The sequence below is a fragment of the Hyaena hyaena genome, unplaced genomic scaffold (genome assembly GCF_003009895.1).
Source record: "Hyaena hyaena isolate Hyena2069 unplaced genomic scaffold, ASM300989v1 scaffold_511, whole genome shotgun sequence".
Classification (NCBI taxonomy): Eukaryota; Metazoa; Chordata; class Mammalia; order Carnivora; family Hyaenidae; genus Hyaena; species Hyaena hyaena.
In genome coordinates this window covers 896,275-917,143 of record NW_024081144.1, presented here as the reverse complement: position 1 = coordinate 917,143, position 20,869 = coordinate 896,275, and the positions used below count along the sequence as shown (strand labels likewise).

Genomic DNA, 20,869 nt, shown 5'->3' with positions numbered 1-20,869 from the left:
TTAATGTTTTATTTATTTCTAGGAGAGAGAGAGAGACAGGGTGAGCAGGGGAGGGTCAGAGAGAGAGGGAGTCACAGACTCTGAAATAGGCTCCAGGCTCTGAGCTGTCAGCACAGAGCCCGACGCGGGGCTCGAACCCATGAACCGCGAGATCATGACCTAAGCGAAAGTCGGACACTTAACCGACTAAGCCACCCAGGCGCCCCTCACTTACTTTTAAAATAAGCTTTGATGGGTCAACTCGGGTGGCTCAGTGGTTAAGCGTCCAGCCTCAGCTCAGGTCATGATCTCATGGTTAGTGAGTTGGAGCCCCGCGTCCGGCTCTGTGCTGACAGCTTAGAGCCTGGAGCCTGCTTCCGATTCTGTGTCTCCCTGTTTTTTTGCCCCTCCCCTGCTTGCACTCTGTCTCTCTTAAGAAAAAAACAATAAACATTAAAAAGATAAAGTAAAATAAACTTTTTAATATAGGAAAGTTTTAGATTCACAGAAAAATTGCAAAGATAGTTTAGATTTTCTGTATACCCCACATACACACCACATATGTGTGTATTTTTTTAGCATATGCATTTAAGGCTCTCAGTTTCCCCCCTGCCAGGCATGACTTTAAGTTTATTTATTTCTTTTGAAGGGGAGGGGCACACACACACACACACACACACACACACACGAGTCTAAAGCAGGTTCCAGGCTGGGAACTGTCAGCACAGATCCGGACGCACTGGGCTCGAACCCTTGAGCCGTGAGATCATGACCTGAGCCGAAGTCGGACGCTTAACCGATGAGCCCCCAGGCGCCCCTGGAAATATATTTCTTAGTGATCAAAAACATATGCTTTTTTCTAGTTATTATTTTATTGTTTTATAGACCACTTTTCCCGTGACCCCATTTATGGATGATTTGAATACTCTGAAATATGTCGAAACTGACTTACGGCCCGCCACAGGCTGTTTCCTGAATGTTCCGAGTCCGTGCGCATGACGCGCCCTCGCGGTGCGCGTTCGCGGTGCGCACGCAGGACTCGCACTCAGGAGCAGGTGCGGGACGCGCGTTCGCGGTGCGCGTTCGCGGTGCGCGTTCGCGGTGCGCGTTCGCGGTGCGCGTTCGCGGTGCGCACGCAGAGCCCCAGGGACCCCCATCACGACGGATTTTTTCATCACCGTTGGGGAAACCGTAAAATACACCCGGGAAGGGAGCGAGCAGATGCCCCAAGACGGTATTACGGGGGTATGGCTGGAGCGGGTGCGGATGCTCAGGGGCAGCATCGGGGCAGGGGAGTTCGAGACCTAATTTTGAGACAGTGAGCAGGGAACAAACTCGAATTATTTAACAAAATATATCGATCGTTAGGAGTCAGCATGCTGACAGCAACAGCAACAGCAGCGGCAGAAGTACGCGAGCAGCAATACAAAACCACGGTCAGTACAACGCCGGGCCCAACAGCGACGCTGGCGGGCGGGGCCGAGGGCCGCCCCGGGTCCCCAGCTCCCCGGCCCCGGAGCATCCGCGGCTCCGGCTCGTCGCGCCGGCCTGCCCGGCCTCGGCGCTCGGCTCGGCGTGCCTGCGGCGCTGCCATGGAGACGCGGCCCCGCGGCCAGCTGGCCCCGCCCCCGCCTCCGCGCGCCCCGCCCGGGCGCCCGCGCGTCTCCGCGGCCCCGCCGCGCGGGTGACTGGGCGCGGGCCCGTGGTGGGGGCGGGTGACTGGGGCGGGCGGCGATGGGGAGGGGTGACCGAGGCGGGAGACGCTGGGAAGCGGTGACTGGGACGGAGGTGATGGGGTTGGGAGGGCCCGGGAGGGGGAGGCGCGGGTGCCTGGACCGGGAGGCCACGGGGAGGGTGACTGGGGCAGGAGGCGATGCGGCGCGCAGGTAACTGGATCGGGAGGTGACGGGGTGGGGTGACTGGACCGGGAGGCGATGGGGGGCGCGGGTGACGAGCATGAGGAGACGGGGGCAGGAGGCGATGGGGAAGGAGGGGAGGGCCGGGTGACGAGGAGACTCTCGGCCCCAGGCAGCGATGGGTGGAGGACCCAGGGTGCTGGGAGTGAGCGGGGAGGTGCAGTGAGGGGAAGTCAGGGAGACTCCCGCCTCCAGAAACGAGGGCAGCGCTCAGTGGTGGGGGCCGTGGCCGTACAGAAGCAAAGTTCTGCGTGTCTGGGAAAGCGTCTGGGGGGGGCTTGTGGATGATGCTTCCCTGTCTGGTTTCCACATGACGTCATTTGTCTTTCCAGCCCAGGAGCCTCCCGGATGCCTGGAGCAGAAAGAAGGTGCTGGTGGCGGGGTGAGTACCGAGCCGCCCGCAGCCTGGGCAGCCCAGGCAAACACCGTCCAGGCCAGGCGCCGAGGGACCGGCCCCGACGCCTGTGCCCTTCCAGCTTCTCAGGACTTCTGCCGCAGATGCAGACCCAAGCGCTCCAACAAGCGGCTCACCGGGTATCGCCAGTTGGTTCCTAAAAGAACTGGAATGAGTCACAGGCCTGCCCCTTTAAACCCAGGCTCACAGTCTGGGTCACCGGACGGCGACTGAAATAGTGAAATGTGTCAGTACTTGGGTCCAATGCTCTGATCCAAAAGAGTTATGATTCTGAGCCATAAAGCCTCCGCCTGCCACTGGCTGGGTCCTTTCCCCACCCCTGACCCGACGGCACCGTCATTTCTTTGCAGCATCGCCCTGGGCAAGAGCTGACGACAAAGCTCCGAAGGAAGGCTGGCTCCAAACCCCACCAGGCGTCCGCACCGCAGCGGGGGCCTGCCCGGCCCCGATCTGTGGAGCTGCAGGGAACAAGGTCAGGTTCTGCCCAACTTTGCACGGTGTCCTTTCACGCAGGGCACCAGAGACACCTTTCCAAGTTAAGTGGGTCAAGCCATGGCGTCAGGCTAACAGCAGACCCCCGACAAGTCCGCCCAACGTGGGTGCCTCGACCTTGGCAACCGCACATCTCGTGAAGTGCGCACAGCCGTCACCAGGAAACGCTGCGGCCAGGCCGCCGCTGTGCAGCTCGCTGTCTCGCGTGTGGTTCTTAGGGGCCTTTCCGGGACGCTCAGAGGCTCCACTCACGTTTCCTCGCGATGCAGCCTCCTAAGCGTGTTGCCTACAAAGGGCCTGAATTCCTCATTTTCCCCACGGAGTTCCATAAGGGATCCTGAAGCCCGACAACTGAGACAGTTAATCGGCACGCTTGGCGTAAGGCAGCGGGCAGCTGTCCACGCCGCGCAAGGACCGGTTCAGAGAGGCCCGGTGCGCGGGGGCCCGCGACAGGGAGGTCCCGGCCAGGGATGAGTGGCCGCGTGCCGCTGGCGGAGAGAGCCCTGTCTGAAAGCTATGCGCGGCTCCGGTACCGGGACACCTCCCTGCTCATCTGGCAGCAGCAGCAGCGGAAACTGGAATCCGCGCCACCGGGCACGTACCTGAGCAGGAGCCGGAGCATGTGGTACTCCCAGTACGGAAACGAGGCCATCCTGGTCCGGGACAGAAACAAGCTCGAAGTCTCCCGGGACACGGGCCAGTCCAAGTTCTGTACAATCATGTAACCCCAGCCTGAAAACCGGGGCCCACGCACCAGGCTGGGGGGAGAACAGGACGCATTTCGGTCAGCGGCCCTGGTGGTTGCCAGTGCTTCCTGGGAGATTCTGAATCGTGAGCGTGAAGACCGAGCTGTGCGGGCAGAGCCCGAGTCCGGCTGTGGCGCCCAAGCTCTCCCGCGGTCCCGAGGGACGGGCGGGCCTGGCCTCTGGCCCCATGCTTGGTCCACTGGCGCTGCGGGCACAGCCCGGGCAGGGGGCACGCGCAGATCCTGCTTCTGTCCGATGCTTCCAAATGAACCAAGCAGGAGGGACTCCCTGGCCACAAAGAACCTTTTCAAAGGTTTCTAGGCTGTTTTCCGTATTGCTTTCTGCCTGGTCTGGAGACAGATCTGGGAAGAGGCGGGGGAGTCAGCGTCACGGATGGGCAGGCGGCACCTATGCGGTGAGGGATGTGGGCGGCGGTGGCACCGCGACACGGACGACACGGACTCCTTGCCCTGCACGTCCAGTTACAAGATGGGCATCACGTGCCAGGCGCTGTGGGAGCTTCCACACCAGCTGCCAAGTACGCCCGACACAGGACGGAAGCCCGGGGTTATTTTTCTGCTCCACCTCAGCCGCGAACGGGGAGTTCACATGTGATCACGTGGGTGGAAAAGGCAGGTGCGGCCTCTCGCAACACATCACCCCTGCGTGGTCGGGCCCTGGTTTGTGAGGCACTGTCGGGATTTGCGGTCTGTTGTGACCGAAGTCTGTGAGGCTATGCAAATGGGGGATCTTTTGTCAAGGCTGGGTTTTCTAAATAAATATCCTGTGGGATGCTCCTTCCTTCCTCACTTTTTTAATCTGTTTGTAATACCTTCACTTGGCTTCAGGGTGTGTGTGCGTGCGTTCATACCAGGTGACTCTAATGATTGCTGCAAACCCCGGTACAGAAATACATAAAGCAACGCAAAAGCGTCAGCCCTGTGTGTGTCTGCAGTCGCGCACGGTTCTAAAGGCACAGCTTGCACTGGGCGTCTTGTTCTAGGAGTTTCTTCTGCTGTACAGATGGACGTCTCCACAGTGCTCTGAACGTCTGACCAGCAGCATTCCCGTGTGCCTGCAGGTGAGCAGGGGCCTCGCCGTTGCTGCCGTGCACACAGCAGGGCCTTTCTTCGTCGTACGTGGATCTTTTTGTGGGCATGCCAAGTTCACTGGCAGACATCCTGGAAAGGGCACTGCTGGGTCAGAGCGTGTTCCCCAAACGTTCAGGGTCCAGTCAGATGCCGGGTCCTTCCTGACGGACCCTTGGCTTGCTTGCTGCGCGGGCCGGGAGGCTTGAAGTCCATTTCCTGGATCGCCTCCCGGAGAGGAGGAGGGAGGCTAGTCCCGTGTACAGACCGAGGCGTCTGCTGCAAGGGCCGGCCCGCCGAGCAGCCCTGACACCAGAACTGCCCAGTGGACGGCTCGGTCAACAGCTCTGCAGGCCTTCAGTTTAAGTCCGGCTTGGGAAGAAAGAAACCGCAGACTCATGGAGAATGCCTGTGCTGCGTGCTAACCGCACCGCAGATGAACCCGAGGACAGGTGGCGGTCAGTTTGGCACCAGGCATGGAGGTAGTGCCCGGGAAGGCCAGCATCGGCCACGGCCAGTGTCTGCTCGGGTCAGGGTGTGCAGGTGACTGACGTGCACTGGCCGCTCACAGGACAGCAGGCGCTAAGCTGCTTAGAGCACCAGAAGCCACCAGCCTGCGCCAGGGAAGGCTGGGCGGTGGGGGCCACTGAGGTGGACACAGCAAGTCCGCGTCCTTGGGGAGGTCAGCCTGGATGAGAGCGGGAGAGAGCGTGGACAAGGGTACGGGTGCAGGGGATGCCTGCAGCCACCTGGGGGAGAGGCAGGGTGCGGTGCCAGGCCTGGACCTGGGCCAGGGCGCAGGACGGCTCCGCGAGGCCCAGCTCACACACCTGGACCGCGTGCACAGCAGCGTCCAAGCTCCTGCATCCACTGTTCCTCGCCGAAGCTTTGACCGCATGCCGCGTTCTGCAAACGTACGGTCGTGGGGGCAGGACAGTGTCTGCGGCCCATCGTCCCAGAATCCGCCCCACCCCGTTAGAGAACGGTCAGCAGAGACGAAAGGCTACAAATGATGCTTCCACAAGCTGGCACCTTCCCGCCCGGGCAGAGGACCGGGTGTTTCCGCCCCGCGCTCCAGCAAGGGGACCCTGCCGCCTTCAGGGCACCCCCACACACTCGCGTGCACGGGAGGCCGGGAGCCAGCAGAAAGCACAGGAAAAGGCACATACGGGCACCTCTCTTTGGTTTTTTTTGGTTTTATTATGAAACAAAACAAATGCCCCAGGAGAAGGGTCCATGATTACCAGAGACATCCAAGAGTACTTTCTACCATTTTTATTCTGTTGTGTTGAGGCCAGCACTGCAATAAACAAGCTAAAACTACTTACATTGGACTCATTTTTCAGTAACTGACATTTACAGGAATATACTAGAAACGGCACTAAAAAGTTTAAGAAAAGTTACGGTAAACTTGCATGCACATCATACAGAAAAGTAACATTTTTAAATATAAAAAAGAAAAACTTCCTGGAAGCGTTAATGCCAGCAGTGAGGAACAGGCTACGGCGGATGGAGCGCATCCCTTCTCTGGGCCGTGTCCCTCCCAGAGGGCTGTCACAGACGTGGATGTGGCAGAACAAAAACAAAAAAACAAAAGGGAAACGTATCTTACAGTCTGTAAGCAAATGCCGCCCCCCGGCAGGAGCCAGGGTCTCTGGCCCCCTCGGCCTCCAGGGCTCACGTGGCGCCAACCTCCTAAGCCCATGGGTCCCACCCACTCGCCCTGGGGTGCTCGGCGCCGGGACGACCCCACCCGTTGTCCCACTGCAGCCTCCCCAACACAGAGACGGGGAGATGGCAGCCACCACGGGCTGCCCTCGAGGGGGGGCAAGCACGTTCCCCTAAACTCTAAAGAGAAACCAGCTTTGAAGTCTGCACAGAAAGCCTTAAAAAAAAAAAAAAAAAAAGGCTGCCCTCGAGGGGGGGCAAGCACGTTCCCCTAAACTCTAAAGAGAAACCAGCTTTGAAGTCTGCACAGAAAGCCTTAAAAAAAAAAAAAAAAAAAACCCGCAGCCCCAACAGCCTACAACGGTTCTGGATGGACAGCGGCCCTCTGCGCCATCACGGCTGGCAGCCTCTTCCCAGGGCGAAGGGGGCAGAGGTGTTCCAGAAGCCGGTCTCCCGCAGAGCCGGCGGATAACGAAGGGCTCGGACACACGTCCGCTGTGCCAGACCTGAGGACCACACGCTCTCCCCCACCTACTGGCTCACACAGGCCCCTCGCCATCTCCGTGGCTGGACAGCGGCTCCGCGGGAGGCCCCCGGCCCCGTGCAACTCCCGGCACCCTCTGCTCAGGGGTCCGTTCGTCACCCGGAGGTGTGCTCGCCGCATGCTGCCAGAGTGATCCTGCTTCCAGACCCATCCATCGTGACATGTATTCCTTCCTTAAAGTCCCAGTTTAAATATTCCATTAAAGATCTGCTTAGAAAAAACACCTTTGAAAAACAAGGGTAACTTTAAAAAATGGCAAGTTTAAAATCCACATATATTTTGATTATAAACACAACATAATTAAAAGTTTAACTGGCTCAAAACTCACCAAGCATCAGAATCACCAGCAGTAAGAAAAATGGTATTAACCACCCCCCACCCGCGGACTCCTCGGTCAGAGTTCCACATCCGCCAAGGGCATCTGTGACCGTAAGGGCCAGTGGACTCTGAATGCAGTTTACGAGTCTTAAAAATTTGTCCCCCTTTTAGGATACTGAGGACTAGTCCCCTTGTCCGCCCGAAAACGTGCCACCAGACCAAAGGCCGGGCCACCCGCCACTCCGCCCCCAGCACCCTCCTCCAGGAAGTCCTCGTGGGGAGGCCTGGGAGAATGCCCTGTGTCAGTCATTTCTGTGCTACCAGGAAAATGCCCTGTGTGGTCCTGGGGAGCGGACCCTCTTGCGGCCGGGGGTGGGGGTCTTCCGCCCCTGGAGAGAGAAGCCTGACCAGACGGCCGCCGATGGGCTGGAAGGCCGCAGCGGGCAGTGGGGGCGGCCGCCCCTGCCCTGGGGCCCGAGAGGCGAGGGGTGCCCCAATCTGGGGACCCGGACGGCTGACCCCCGGCACTCTCGGCCGACGCCACATGCTCAGAGCTCAGGGAGGCAGCGTGGGGCGTCCCTGTACTCAAAGGCCGCAGGGCGGCCTCTGGAAAAAAACAAAACCAAAACATAACCTTCTGTTAAACTCTGTATATTATTATTATTATTATTTTTTACAATAGAAAGTTAAAAATCAAGACTTAGAGATTTACTATACATTTTTTTTCCTTTCAGATTACAAAGTTTATATTATATAACTGGGGTTCCCTAAATTGATTTCTTTTAAAACAGTCCTAAAGAGACCAGAGGCGAATACAAAAGAACTCAACAAAATAAAAACTGAGGGTGTGCTGCAGCCGAAGTTGTCTGTACCTGTACGTCTCCAAACGTTACACACACACACACACACACACACACACACACACACACACGAAGGACAGGCACGGAGCCCCCGCGGAGCCGGGAGGGGAGCCGGCGTGGGGGGCAGGGCCCAAGCACCTGCAGGCGGGAGTCCGGGCTCTCCTGCTAACCACATACGAGGCCTGCACTTCTGCGATTTTTTTTTTAATCCATTTCTTTTTCTTTTTTCTTTTTTTTTTTTTAAAAAATGACCAATGATGTTAATAAATAAAGTATTCATATATACACGAAGTTGGGGAAACGGTTCCAGAGTGTGCGACAGCTAACGAGTTGGGGACACACGTTGGGCTGGACTTTTCGTAGAAAACTGCTGAACCTTACAAAAAAAGTCTCCTTTTATTTTTTATTTACTTTTTGTTTTTTTAAACTTTTTTTTTTTTTTTCTTAAGTTGAGGTAAAAGTTTCAGTGTATGGAAACCTATGGGCTGCGCGCGCAGCCCCCGTGTTCCCTCCCGGGAGCTCCTGACACCCCTCCCCTCGCGCCCGCTCGCTTCTCTCCCCACCCCTGCAGAGCCCCGCCTGGAGCTGGACAGCCCCCGCCCCAAGCCCGCGCCAGCCTGGCCGTTCTCCGCGCCCCCAGAAAGCGGCGACCCCAGCTGCGAGGAAGCTCAGCTTGGGGCCCCGAGGACAAAGACCGCCTATTTGCCAAGCCGACCGCTTTCCACACAGTACCATCCAGAGAAACTTCCTTCCAAACAGTGCTTTCCGGGGCCGGAGACCAGGTGGGGCCTACGACAGGGGTTTTGCAAGAAACTCCAGATCACATGTGACAGGGTTTTCCTACGGCGGTCAGGTCGGCGTCTGAGGTTGTCAGCTCCGAGCAACCGGATTCAGTTACGAAGACTTTATGCAGAGTCGCACCTGCTCGTAAAGCCTCACGTACACACGAGAAAGATCTCTGACCTATTAAAGCAAAAACTGGCAGCTACCATAACACTGAGTTAAGAAGAAAGCCCGCACACCATGGAACGAAAGTAGTATATTAACCATAGAAGGGAACACTGCAGAGTCGGGGCGAGCGCGACGTCGCTGCTTCCGTGCCGTTCTGAGTCCCGGGCTCATTCCGAGTCGCTGCTGTCGGAGCTGGACCCGCTGGAACTGCTGCTCCCGGACCCCGACGAGCTGCTGCTGCTGAGCCGGGATGGCCCTCCCGAGGGCGCCGAGCCCGCTTTCTCTGAGGGAGACGTAGCAGGTGAGAGGCGCTCCCCCGCGCACCCCCATGCACCCCTGCACCCGCCGGGCGAGCTCTTCCAGAACGTTCACCGGCTTCACGCTGCTGCATCACGCGCCTCGACCCACCCGCTCCTTCACCCCGTTGCTCGGTCAGTGCTAACGACTATCTGTTGGTGCATTAATGAGGGTAGGGTAAGGTGAGACATGAGTTCGGCCTGTCCGCGGGCCGGGCACAGGGCTCCTAAAACCCTCCTGAAATCCTGATAGGAACGTCTTGGGTTATTTGCATGGAGCCCCCTCTATGTCACACCTGAGTTAGTGCTCACGAGTGACTCGGTATAGCTGGTCCCCAGGAAAACCATGGGAATGGGGCCCCTAACTCCGGGGTGGGGAGGGCAGTGGAGACAGAGTGCTAAAATCCTCTCGACCCCCAGAGCTTCAGGGTTCAGGGGCAGGTGGAGGTGTGGGGAGGGTGGCGTGCCCAGGAGGGGAGGGGAGCTGCATGCCCTCACCCCTGCCACACCTTGCCCTGTGCACCCCTCCCGTTTGGCTGTTCCTGACTGTGTCCTTTATTATAAATGACACAGTAAATGAAGCACTTTCCTAAGTTCTGTGAGTCATTCTAGCAAGTTATCAAATCTGAGCAGAGGGTCACGGGAGCCCCCGTTTATAGGTCAGTGGTAAGGCAGGCCCAGGACTCGTCCCTGGCATCTGAGAGAAGGGCTGTCTTTGGGGGTGAGCCCCCCTCCACTGGGGTCTGAGCAAACTCTACAAAAATAGTGTCAGGACGGAACTGGGTGGCTGGACCCCTCCAACGGCTGGCACAGCAGTCGTATGAGCAGAAGCCCACACACGTGGTGTCAGAAGTGGGAGTAAAACTAGCTAAGAGACCAACAACACTAAACATACTGGGTCTGGAAAACACGGGTGCCATCTTCCAGGAGAATCTGATGGGGGGGCAGAGGTCAGCAGTATAAAGATACCCACCAGTCACGTGCTGCCTACCCTGCCCCTCCCCGGGGGCGATCCAGGGGACCCTCCCAGGATTCAGTGGGAGTGCCAAGCAGGACCTGGCACAGCATCGGCACCCAGCTGCCACATGATCATGCAGATGCGACCCCGACTGACCACCACCTGGGCCCCACGGTCCCTGGGGCTGGGAGTAAGTTATCTGCCCTTTCTTACAGGCTCCAGAAGAAAGAGACAGAGTCAAATCACCTGCTCGCCTAAAATAAGACCCCACAGTCCACAAAGCACAGGGCCTGGCCAGGGGCAGCCAGAAAGCTTGCTGCCAGGGGCTAGGACCCCAATCCCTCTCAAGCCATGGGGTCTACCCCCTAAGACCACAGTGAGGCCCTTCCAGAGAGTCCTCCCCGAGGGGTCCTGGCACAGGGCACTTCCAGCCACTGCTTCCATCTGCTCACCTCCCTGAGGGCCGGGGTCCCCAGTTTACAGACAAGGGACTTGGGGCTTCAGGGATCAAGAGCTTCACCTAAGGACACACTGCTCCGTAACCGGAGGAGCCGCAGACCGAAGCCCAGGTCTGCCAGCCACCGCCCCACCACCGGCCCTCCCCTGTCGCCCGAGAGCAGCGGCGGGGAGTGCGGGGGCCTCACGCCTGGCAGCAGCGTGGCCCGCACACGGGTACCTTTCTTGGCAGGCTTCTTGCTGTTGTTCAGCTGTCCGCTGACGTCCTGCAGCCGCCTCTCTAACTCCTTCTTCTTTTCCTGAGCTAACTCCTCCTTCGACTTGGCCGCCTGCTTCTTCCCGCTTGTGGCTGTGGAAGAGCACGGGGCTGAGAGGGCGGGGCCAGCCAGCCCTCCTGGGAGCCGGGGAGCCGAGCCTGGGCCCCCAAGGGCCGAAGGGCCACGGCCTGAGCTCCCTGCCGGACCCCGGCCTGCATGCGCTGAACCCTCGGCACAGCCTTCTCTGCAGCCTCACACCACCCCCAGCGCACACGGCGCACAGGCGGGCGGCGCGGCTCGGAGGCCCCCAGGGAGACCGGAGCCCGGGCCCTCGGGACTCACGGTTCTCCTCAGGGACGCGGCTCTCCCTCAGCCTCAGCAGTGCAGCTTCCGCCGGACGCCCGTGCCACCGCCTCGGAGTCCGAGGGGAACTTACCGGGGGTCACATGGGCCTGACTTGGGGGCCACGTGACCCCGTCCAGGGGGCAGCAACGGACCTCTCAGAGTGAGGGAGAGAGCCCAGCGAGCGGGCCACACGCAGGCGTAGGCGCACCCCGGCCCGGCCCGGCCCTCCTGCCGCCTCAGGCCTGCCTTCCCCTCACTCCCCAGCACCTGCAGCCCCAGGCAGCGCCTCGTCCGTCCCGGGAGGCCTCTGGACCCTCAGCTCCCAGCAAGAGGGAAGCGGTCCGCCCCGGGACGGGGGGCATCCAGAGGTCCCCCGCAGCCCTGGCTCCAAACAGAACCTCTAGGAGGCTGTGGCGAAGGCTTTAACTGGCACTTGAATGCAGGGGGGCTCGGGGACGACCCAGGTCCTGCCCGTCCCCGTGACGGCCGAGGATGCACGTGCTGCCCACCTGCCCACAGGCGGGGAGCAGGGCCCGGCTGAGCACTGACTGTCTCTGGGGCACACAGCAGGAACGGAGGGAGGAGAGCGACCCCCCACCCCCAGCGTGCGCTTAGAGAAGTGGGAAGGGGAGGCAGGGGTGAGGAGGAGACAGATGGGAAGCAGGGTGCTCGGCCCCCACAACTTACAGAATGGCTTCCTTTGCTTCTTCTGTAAACAAGACTTGACGTATCTCTCTAGTTCCCGCAACGTGGTGGGTTTCAGAGTCTCAAAGTCAATCTCTATCTCGTCAGGGTTGGAGTCCCTGAGCGAGGGCTCCCGGGACTGGATGATGTGCACCACGCGGCCCAGCTTCTCCCCGGGCAGCCGGTTGATGTCCAGGCTGAGCTGGCGCTTCTCATCGTAGCTCATGGGCAAGCCCTCTTCCTCCTCCTCCGAGTCGTAGGAGGCCGATGCCTGCTTGCCGCCCTTCTTCGGCTGCCTGAGACACAAGGTGAAGGACACCGTGGCACAGAGCCCCTGCCCCGTTCCCCCAGCCCCGTGAAACCCCTTCCCCATCCCCCCTGCTCCTGTCCTCCCGTCCCACGGAGCCCCTGCCCTATCCCCTGTGAAGCCCCTGCCCCTCCCCCCACCCGTGGAGGCCCCGCCCCCGCCCACCCCCAACCCCGTGGAGGCCCAGCCCCTGTCCCTCCCCCACCCCGTGGAGGCCCCGCCCCGTCCCTCCCCCAGCCCTGTGGCGCCCCTGCCCTGTCAGTCCAGCCCCCGTGAAGCCCCTGCCCCCAGCCCATATTCTATCTGGCCTTCTTCCTCTACAGAACCAGGCTCTTTTACCAACAGGCAAGCCCAAAGTGGTGCCCGAGGTGGAGAAGCCAGGTGGGCTGTCCCGGGGGCTGCATGTATATCTGCAGGGACCTAGAAGACCTTGTTCCAGAGGTCACAGCAGACGCGGCTCCCAACTGGAAGGTTTCCAGGCCTGAGCCAGGAAAGGACCACAGTGGTCAGCTCCCTTCAATGCCCACAGGCATCTCAAATTCAGCAGGTCAGACACTGATCTCCATAGTCACATAATCCAAAAGGAGACAGAAAGGGAACAGAAGAGTAAAAACCAGAGAGATGACAGAAAGTGATGGAATGGAAGACCAAAATGCAACTATACCAATTACCACATTAAATATAAATGGTCTAAGACACCAACTAAAAGTTAAGACATAGTCCTATTGGATAAGAATCAAGATTCGACTTACATGGGTCCACAAACCCCATTTTAAATACTGTGATGGAATTAGGTTAAAAGTAAAGAAGCTGGGGAATCAAACATTAACCAAAAGAAAGCAGCAGTGGCTGTACTAGCTTCAAACAGAGGAATTGTCAGGGAGAAGCAGCACAAAATAGAAGGATCAACTGACCAAGAAGACATCACAGGCCTCAGCGTGCGTGTATCTAAAACCTACGCTTCAAAAGAAATGAAGCAGAACTGGCAGAACCAAAGGGAAGTAGAAACATTTACAATTACAGCTGGGGACCCAATGATTTTCTCCCTCACAGTAATTAATAAAACAATTCAGCAAGAAGAAAGAAGACCCCAATACCACCATGAACCAAATTAACCCGACATGTTTGTTTGTTTGTTTTTTTCCCCTGACATTTAAGCAACACTAGACCCAACAGCGGGAGAATGCATATGCAAGTCCACAGGAACATTCCCCAAACCCTGGCCATAAAATAAATCTTAATAAATGTAAAAGTACTGAGCTCATACAAAGTATGTTCTCGGACCCTTATGGACTTAAACAGAAACCAGTAACTGAAGAATGTCTAGAAATGTCTCTAGTTACCTGGTAATTAACATGTGTCTAAATAACCTGTGGTCAAAGAGGAAGCCTGAAGAGAAATTAGAAAATATTTTGAACTAAATGAAATCGCACGTATCGAATTTGTGGACTACAGCTGAAATAGTGTTTAGATAGAAATTAATAGTCGTTATTAAATGCTTACAATAGAAAAGACCTTAAATCAATAAACCTGTTTCTACTTTAAGAGAGCAAGCACAATAAGTCCAAAGTAAGCAAAAGGAAGTAATAAAAAATAAGACCATAAACAAAAGGAAACGAAAGCAGACACGAACCAATGACATTAAATGCTAGTTGTTTCAATGCCCAATAAAACAAATCAATCAATGTCCATGTTCACTGAGAAAAAAGACACAAGCTACCCCTATGGAAGAAAGGACCCATCACTACAGACCCCACAGATGTTAAAAGGATAATAAGAACACACTACAAACAAACCAATGCCCATAAATTCCACAATTCAGGTGAAATGGAGCAATCAATGTCTCCGAAAGCACGAACCTCCAAAACTCACTCAAGAAGAAACTGACAGCCTGACCAGTCCCCTATCTACAAAAATAACTGGATTCATCATTAAAAACCTAACAATGAAAACTCCAGGCTGCGGTGCTTTCCTGGGGAATTCTACTTTGTATCTAACTAAGAATGAATACCGAGTCTATAAATCTACCCAGAGAGTAAGAGAGAGCACCTCCCAACTCATTTTTTTCCTCCCAACTCGTTTTTGAGGCCAGCGTTACACGGACACCAAATCCGGACAGAGTACAAGAAAATCTGAGGGGGGAAGGGCAAAACCGGAGTATTCCCCCCACGACCTCTGGATCCTGGTGTGTCTGCCCAGCTGACCCGGCCCACACCCCCAGCTCCAAATGCCCGTCCTCTGGCTTCCAGGCACTGCGGCCCATCCCTTCGGGCTCCCACCTCCATGGCCGCCCGGGCCTCTCTTGCCTGCATAACCACAGAACCTCCCAGGATATCCCTTCTCCCATCCTGCTGCCCCCTTCTCCACGCTGACCTGGATCTGACCGCTTCTAGCTCAAACACTTCCTGACACCCCCCCACCCCCTTCCCTTGCTCGGGGGATAAAACAAGAGGCCTCAACAAAGCCAGCCAACCTCAGCTGTTCCTCTTCCCGACCCAGTCTCTGTTCCTCAGTGGAGCCAGCCTTGTCCTAATACCCACTAGTTTCTAGAGCGCTTGTGCTGGCCTCCAGGGCTCTGTTCCCGCTGCTTCTGACCCTCGGAACCTATCCCTCCCGCTGCTGAGCAGCGGTCACCCCTCCTCCGGGAAGCCTTCCTTCTACCTTGCGGGAGAGGCATGCCTTCCCCCCGTCCTCCCCTCCTTGTCATCTGGGCTGGGGCAGGCGCTCCCCAGGGCAGTCCCCAGGGTGGCAGGAGCGAAGACGGGGCAGGCAGACCAGGGAGCACAATCCCCGCCAGGTGCAGTGCCCCCAGATCAAAGTCCTCAGCTCAAATCAGGAAAGCGTCTCCGAGGCCCAGAGACGCCGAGGTCTGTGCCGGAGGTCTGTGCGAGGCCGAGAGGCTGGCCGCATGGGGGGCTGGGCGAGGCCCTCCAGGGCCCAGTCTTTGCAGCAGGGGCCTCCTTCTCACCCCCCAGCCTCCCCAGAAGGCGGGAGAGACAAGAACCGCCCAGCCCCCATCCAGCTGGATGACAGGAGCCCGGTCTCCGTGTCACCAGGACGTGCCCCCAAGGCGCAAAGGCCCAGACCCGGCACCCAGGATGCAGGGCACCAGGCTCAGGGGGCCCGAAGGCGCCACGGCCCACCTGCCGGCCGCGGCCGTGCTGCTGGCCTTCTTGGCGGGAGGCTTCTTGGGCTGGGCCTGCTTGGCAGGCGGGGCCGCCTTGGCTTTCTTGTCGTCCTCGCACTTGGCCTTGTGCCTCTCCTTGTCCTTGTCCTTGTCCTTGTCCTTCTTCTTCTTCTCCTTCTCCTTCTTCTCCTTCTTCCTCTTTGGCTTGTTCACCGGGGCCTGCGACAGGGCGGCCAGCTGCTCGTGCACAGCCTTCAGCTGGAAGACAGCGGGGGGCTGAGCAGGGCTGCCCAGGGTGGGGGGGGGGGCATGGGTGTCCGAGGAGCCCCCCAACCCTGCAGGGAGGCGGGCCGGCCCGCAACGGCTGGAGAAGAGGGGCCGCGCCGTCCTCACTGGAGACACAGCTCACCGGTGGGCGGGAGGCCACCAGCTGAGCCTGGTGACCCGCTCAGACCAGCGCAGGTGCACAATAGCCACCTGATAAACAGTAGCCAGGGGTGGCTGGGCGGCTCAGGCGGTGAAGCCTCTGACTCGGGCTCGGGTCATGATCTCACAGTCTGTGGGCTGGAGCCCCGTGTCGGGCTCTGTGCAGGCAGCTCAGAGCCTGGAGCCTGTTTCGGATTCTCTCTCTGCCTCTCCCCTGCTAGAACTCTTTCTCTCTCTCTCAAAAATAAGTAAAAAACATTTTATAAAAAACCTTAAGGGGTAGCTAACATTTTTCTCGCCAGGTATCTTCCAGATGAAGGCAAGTCTACATTGAGGCCTATTACATAGAGGTCTATTCGTCTGCACGAAGGAGGTTCTCCACAGCTTCCTCAGAGGCCACAGGGATGCCACATGGCAGATGCCCAGGATTAGACCGACCCAGCGCCAGCAGCTACCATAAGGTAGTGCCGACACAACTGGTAGCGTGCTAAGCGCTTTACACACTTCCCATTCCAGGGCCGTCCCCCCACATGGGCCCTGAGGGGCCACCAGGAGCTGCACCTCAGCAGGGAAGAAATGATGTCACATTTCTTCAGCTGGGGAGCATCATCTCTAACGAGGCTCAACCCAAAGTCCAACGCCAGTCCCGCTGCGGCAACGCAGGGGCACCTGTGCTCAGCTCTCCCCTCCCTGCCAGAGGCCGGGCTGGGGCCACCGCCCCCCGCGCCGGGCGAGACACCCAGCATCGGCCGGGACCTCAGCCAGGCTGGCGTGACCCGAGCCCGCACCTGCTCCTGCAGCTCCGCCAGCCTGGTGGCCCGCTCCTCCTCTGAGTCCGAGCTGCCCGAGTCCGACGAGCTCCCCTCGCTGCTGCGGCTGCTCTCGGCGCCCTTGCTCAGCGCTGGGGCTGCAGGGGCAGGCAGCGCGGGCGCCTCCGCGGGCTCATCTGGCATCTTGGCAAACCGCATCTCAAACACGTCCTGTGGGGGAATGAGGGGGGGGTGCCGCCTGAAGTCCTGCGCGCCCCTGAGGCAGGCCCCGGACATGCACCCTGAGATGCTGGGAAGGCCAGGCCTGTAGGGAGCCTGGGCCGCCCCTGGCCTGCTCCCACTCCCTACCCAGGCCCTGGGCACAGGTCCGGGAGTCATGGGGCCATGGGGCCCCAGCCACAGACACTGCCTTCTAGGAACTGGTCCGCAAGCCCCCTCTGTCAAGCACGCAAGCCTTCTGCAGATCAGTGCCTCCCTTTACCTCTGGGTCTCAGGCTCTCTGAGGCTGTCCCCCTCCCCTGCTGCAAAGCAGCTGGAGTACCTGCCTTTGTCTGACCTATGACCTCTTTGGGTCCCCTTCTCTCCCCCCACCCATGCACCCCGTCTTCACCCTGGGGTTTTACTGCATCACGTCCCATTCTGAGTTAGGCCCAAAAAAGTTGGCTCAAAAGGCAAAAGTCTCATCTTGTCAAAACTGGCTTCGAAAAGCCCCTTTCCAGCAGGGCCCTGGCCCTCAGGAGCACCTTCCGGCCAAGGTGCCCTCTCTTGGCTGCCCCAGCGTATTTCAGATGGGGGTACACAGCCACGTGGGGGGCACTCCCCGCGGAGCTCATCCGGCTGTACCCATACCAGCTCACGTGTGCCAGAGGCCACCCCCCGCGAGCCATCCAGCTCCAGAAGCTCCAGAAGCTCCTGCTCGGGGCTCCGGTCCCAGACTCTCCTCCCGGGGTGAAGATGTCCCCAAAGACACAGGTGCACAGAGCCATGGGCTGGCCTGGCGGGGTGCCGACCCCAGGGCTGCCCCGCACCCCTGCGCTAGTGCACCCACTCAACAGCCCTCGGTGTTCAAGACTCTCAGCTTCTGTGGCCACGCCGCCAGGAGCCACCTTTTGTGGGAACCGAACCGCGGCCGCGGGCTGCCAACTTCTGCCTGCACGCCCCATCACCACCAGTGCCGCCCAGCTTCCTTATTAAGCTGAGCCAGTTTACCAGATTTGGGGGCATCACAGAGCACATGCGGAGGGAGTTCTGCAAAGCCTTTCTGCCCCAAGGCACGAGTCTCAGTATAAAACCACAGATGCTGCTGGTGTTCCCCGGGCACGCGGCCCACCAGGGCCACTGGCCCTGCTCCCCAGCGGGGGACGCATTGCAGACAGCTTCTCCCCACTCCCTCCCTGCGTCCTGGGCGGCCAAGGGCTCTGAGCAAAAAACTAGGAAGATCTCACACAGCGAACATCCCGCGTCCTGGAGAAACAAAAACTACTGGAGAAGAGCAGAGAGTAGGGCCTACAATTTTCACTCTTTCCTCCAAAATACTGCTCCAGTTACATAACGTGTAAGATTCTGCTGCTGTCGTTTACAAAAGCCACGGCGTCCAGCATTGAGGGCGCGTACTGACCCACACGGGAACGCGTGTGCACAACCAAGCCTCCGTGTGCGAGGTGTGAGGACACAGGGGCACGGTCTGAGCTGAAGGTCAGACCCACCTTCCCCACGGGGCCCACACTCACCCCACAAGCTGTCTGCTTTTGTCGTTGGAAAAGAAAAGGCCACGCAAACAGCCACATCACATACGACCTCCAGCAGCCTCGCTGGGAGGCTCGTGGCAAGCCCCCCGCCCCCACCCCGGGCACGGAGCCCCGCGCTGCAGAACGCGCACCTCCTCATCCTCTTCGGCCCTGCTGCAGCGTGTGCCGTCCCGGAGGGCGTGTGCCCGGGGCTCCGCCTGTCCGCCACCGTGTCCCGCAGCCAGCACTGGGCGCCACTCGGGAGAAATGAGTCCCGTGGCATTCCGGCTGGATGTCCCCCGGGGTGCCCACCCTGAGTGGGGCCCCACCTCTGCCCCAGAGCGCCTCAGGTTACCTGGAGCTTCCTGGCCATGGCCACCACCTCATGGTCTGGGGGGTTGTATTTGTAGCAATTGGAGAACATTAACCGGATGTCAGCCGCGAAGCCCTGCGCGTCCGGGTACTCGCGGCTGTCCATCTTCTTCTGTAAGACACGAGCGCCGGGGCGTGAGGGGCGCTGCCTACATCCCCACTCTCCCAGGCCCCCCTGCATGGACCCCTGCCTGCCACCGGCCCAAGCGTGTGGAAGCAGGACCCGGGGACTTGGGAGGGGGGCTCTGGGACCCCCCGGAACAATTCCCCAGAGAGGCATTCTGGCTCCTCAGCCACCGCGTAAGCTCTCCTGGCCCCGGCTTCCAGCTCCACACGTCGCGTGACTTTGTACCCAGTGAAGTCCCTCACGGGGGCGCTCCCGGGGGGGACGGGGGATCCCGGTAAAAGTCGCTGCCAACCCCGGTGGGGGTGGGGGTGCCCTTAATTCACGGACTGAGATGTTCACTTCTCCTCTGTGAGAATCCAGACGCCCCCCACAAGCTGGTCCTGGCCGACCCAGCGGGACACGGTGGGGCTGGCGGGGGGGGGGGGGGGACTCAGGCAGGCTGACTGCGGAGCACAGAGGCGCCACACGCACAGAGGTGTGCATCGACAGGCACAAGCTGTCAGACGGAGGGGAGACTCGGTGAAGGAGCGAGCTCCCTGTGTCTCCCGCGTACAAGCAGAGATCACCAGCCAGGGACCTCCTGTGGGCAAGGGCTGCTCCTCTTTCCTGGGTGCTGAGACCCCACAGGCTGGGGCTCAACGCCTGTCTCGTCTGCACCTCCTAACAGAATCCCGGACCTGGGGGGCTGAGCGCGGCCCGACTCCAGCGCCCGCGGCCTCTCCGGAGCCCTGGACACATGCCCCCTCGCCCGCCAGCCGCAGAGCTGCGACAGCCCCCAGGCTGCATGGCTCCGGCGCCTGGCACAGCTTCCCTGCCGCAGGGAGGCCAAGCTACCAGGGACACACGGCACCCGGGACCCTCTTGACTCCCGGACGACTTTCAGGCTCTGTCCTAACTTGACCCCTGGCTACCTTCCCAGGGCTGAGGCATAAACGGGCTAAACCTAAGTGTACTTGGGGCACCCAAGGAGAGTCGGGCGGCTGGCCACGGCTCCTGGCTGGTTCCCGGATGACGGGGTGTCCCGTCAAGGGGAGCGAGCGCCACAGCAAAGCACCAGGTCTGGCAGGACACAGCCCCGCCCCCCACCCCAGCTTCAGCGCTTCCCCTCAGCCTGTCCCTGGCCATGTGGCTTGGACGAGTGGCCGTTTGCGTCCAGCCTCACTTGGGGAAAGCTCTGGGGATTAAGAAGGGCACAAATGTCACCATTGCCGACAACGTCCCCATCTGCGTGACCTGAGCTCTGCTGGCTGAGCTCGAAGCTTGAAGAGTCAAAGACCTAGAATCGGGGCCTGGCTCCGCCCCCAACTTATCCCCCCATCCAGCCTCAGTTTCCCCATCTCCAAACAGCAGGGGCAAGTGAGGACGAAGGCCCAGCCCCTGTACCTGCCACCCCAAGTCCCAGCCAGATCACTGCATGGGGAGGAAGAGACGGGCATACAGCCCTGTCTGGGACTTGGGGGGGGGGGGGCAGCCACCCGCTGTTGGCCGGGGGCCAAGACTCCACAGACCCTAAGGGGGGACAAAGCCCCCGTGGCACGAGCACTCGGCCTTGAGAACTGCATCTGGGAGCCTGTGTTCCCGCTGCCCCATGGTCAAGACTGGCCAGACGAGAGCCAGAGCGACTCTGAACACCGGTTAGGAACTCTCCCCGGAAAGAGAGGAGGCCGCGGAAGGGAGGCCTGCTCTCCAACGGCCTCCACCTTGCTGGGACCTTTATGCTCATCCTGTATCTGTACTGACTCATACTGGTCCCAAACCTTCCAAAGCAAAGGATGTTACCAGGCTCCCAGCGGGGGCAGGAAGAGCTCGGTCACCCGAGTGCTTCTCAGGCGCCACCGCCTGGGACAGCCAGGTCCGTCCTGTCTGAAATCCACGTGCGCCTGGGGGAAAGCTCCAGTACGGAGACCCTGCCCCAGGCTGGCATCACTGGGAAACGGAGAAGAATGACAGAGACCAGCCGGTCAAGGCCGAGACCCTCTCCATGCAACGACACCACCATTCCCCTCTGTGAGGTGGCCCTCGGGGCCATGCAGGCAGTTC

General features: G+C 59.3%; 2 protein-coding genes across 5 annotated transcripts in view; one reads left to right on the top strand and one right to left on the bottom strand.

Moving 5' to 3' along the window:
- Window positions 1-1,709: 1,709 nt before the first annotated feature.
- Window positions 1,710-4,345, top strand: BRD3OS (BRD3 opposite strand). Its single transcript, XM_039255146.1, has 3 exons — window positions 1,710-1,767; window positions 2,228-2,277; window positions 2,661-4,345. Exon 3 carries the CDS (start codon window positions 3,273-3,275, stop codon window positions 3,525-3,527), a length of 255 nt encoding a protein of 84 aa, XP_039111077.1. The 5' UTR covers window positions 1,710-1,767; window positions 2,228-2,277; window positions 2,661-3,272; the 3' UTR covers window positions 3,528-4,345.
- A 4,262-nt stretch (window positions 4,346-8,607) lies between these two features.
- Window positions 8,608-20,869, bottom strand: part of BRD3 (bromodomain containing 3) — a 31,310-nt gene continuing 19,048 nt past the window's right edge. For 3 of the 4 annotated variants that reach the window (XM_039255153.1, XM_039255156.1, XM_039255155.1), the window contains exons 7-12: window positions 18,686-18,814; window positions 16,622-16,813; window positions 15,424-15,665; window positions 11,977-12,269; window positions 10,908-11,036; window positions 9,046-9,260 (exon numbers count right to left, since the gene is read on the bottom strand). In XM_039255153.1, coding sequence (XP_039111084.1) covers window positions 9,145-9,260; window positions 10,908-11,036; window positions 11,977-12,269; window positions 15,424-15,665; window positions 16,622-16,813; window positions 18,686-18,814 — 1,101 coding nt within the window. In that variant the 3' untranslated portion in view covers window positions 9,046-9,144. Of the gene's footprint in view, window positions 8,990-9,045; window positions 9,261-10,907; window positions 11,037-11,976; window positions 12,270-15,423; window positions 15,666-16,621; window positions 16,814-18,685; window positions 18,815-20,869 lie in introns of those variants that run through there. The other variant, XR_005532256.1, reaches the window with a different exon arrangement.

Bases quoted from the DNA above. Each gene is read 5' to 3' on its own strand.
- BRD3OS (XM_039255146.1), top strand. From the start codon at position 3,273: ATGAGTGGCCGCGTGCCGCTGGCGGAGAGAGCCCTGTCTGAAAGCTAT.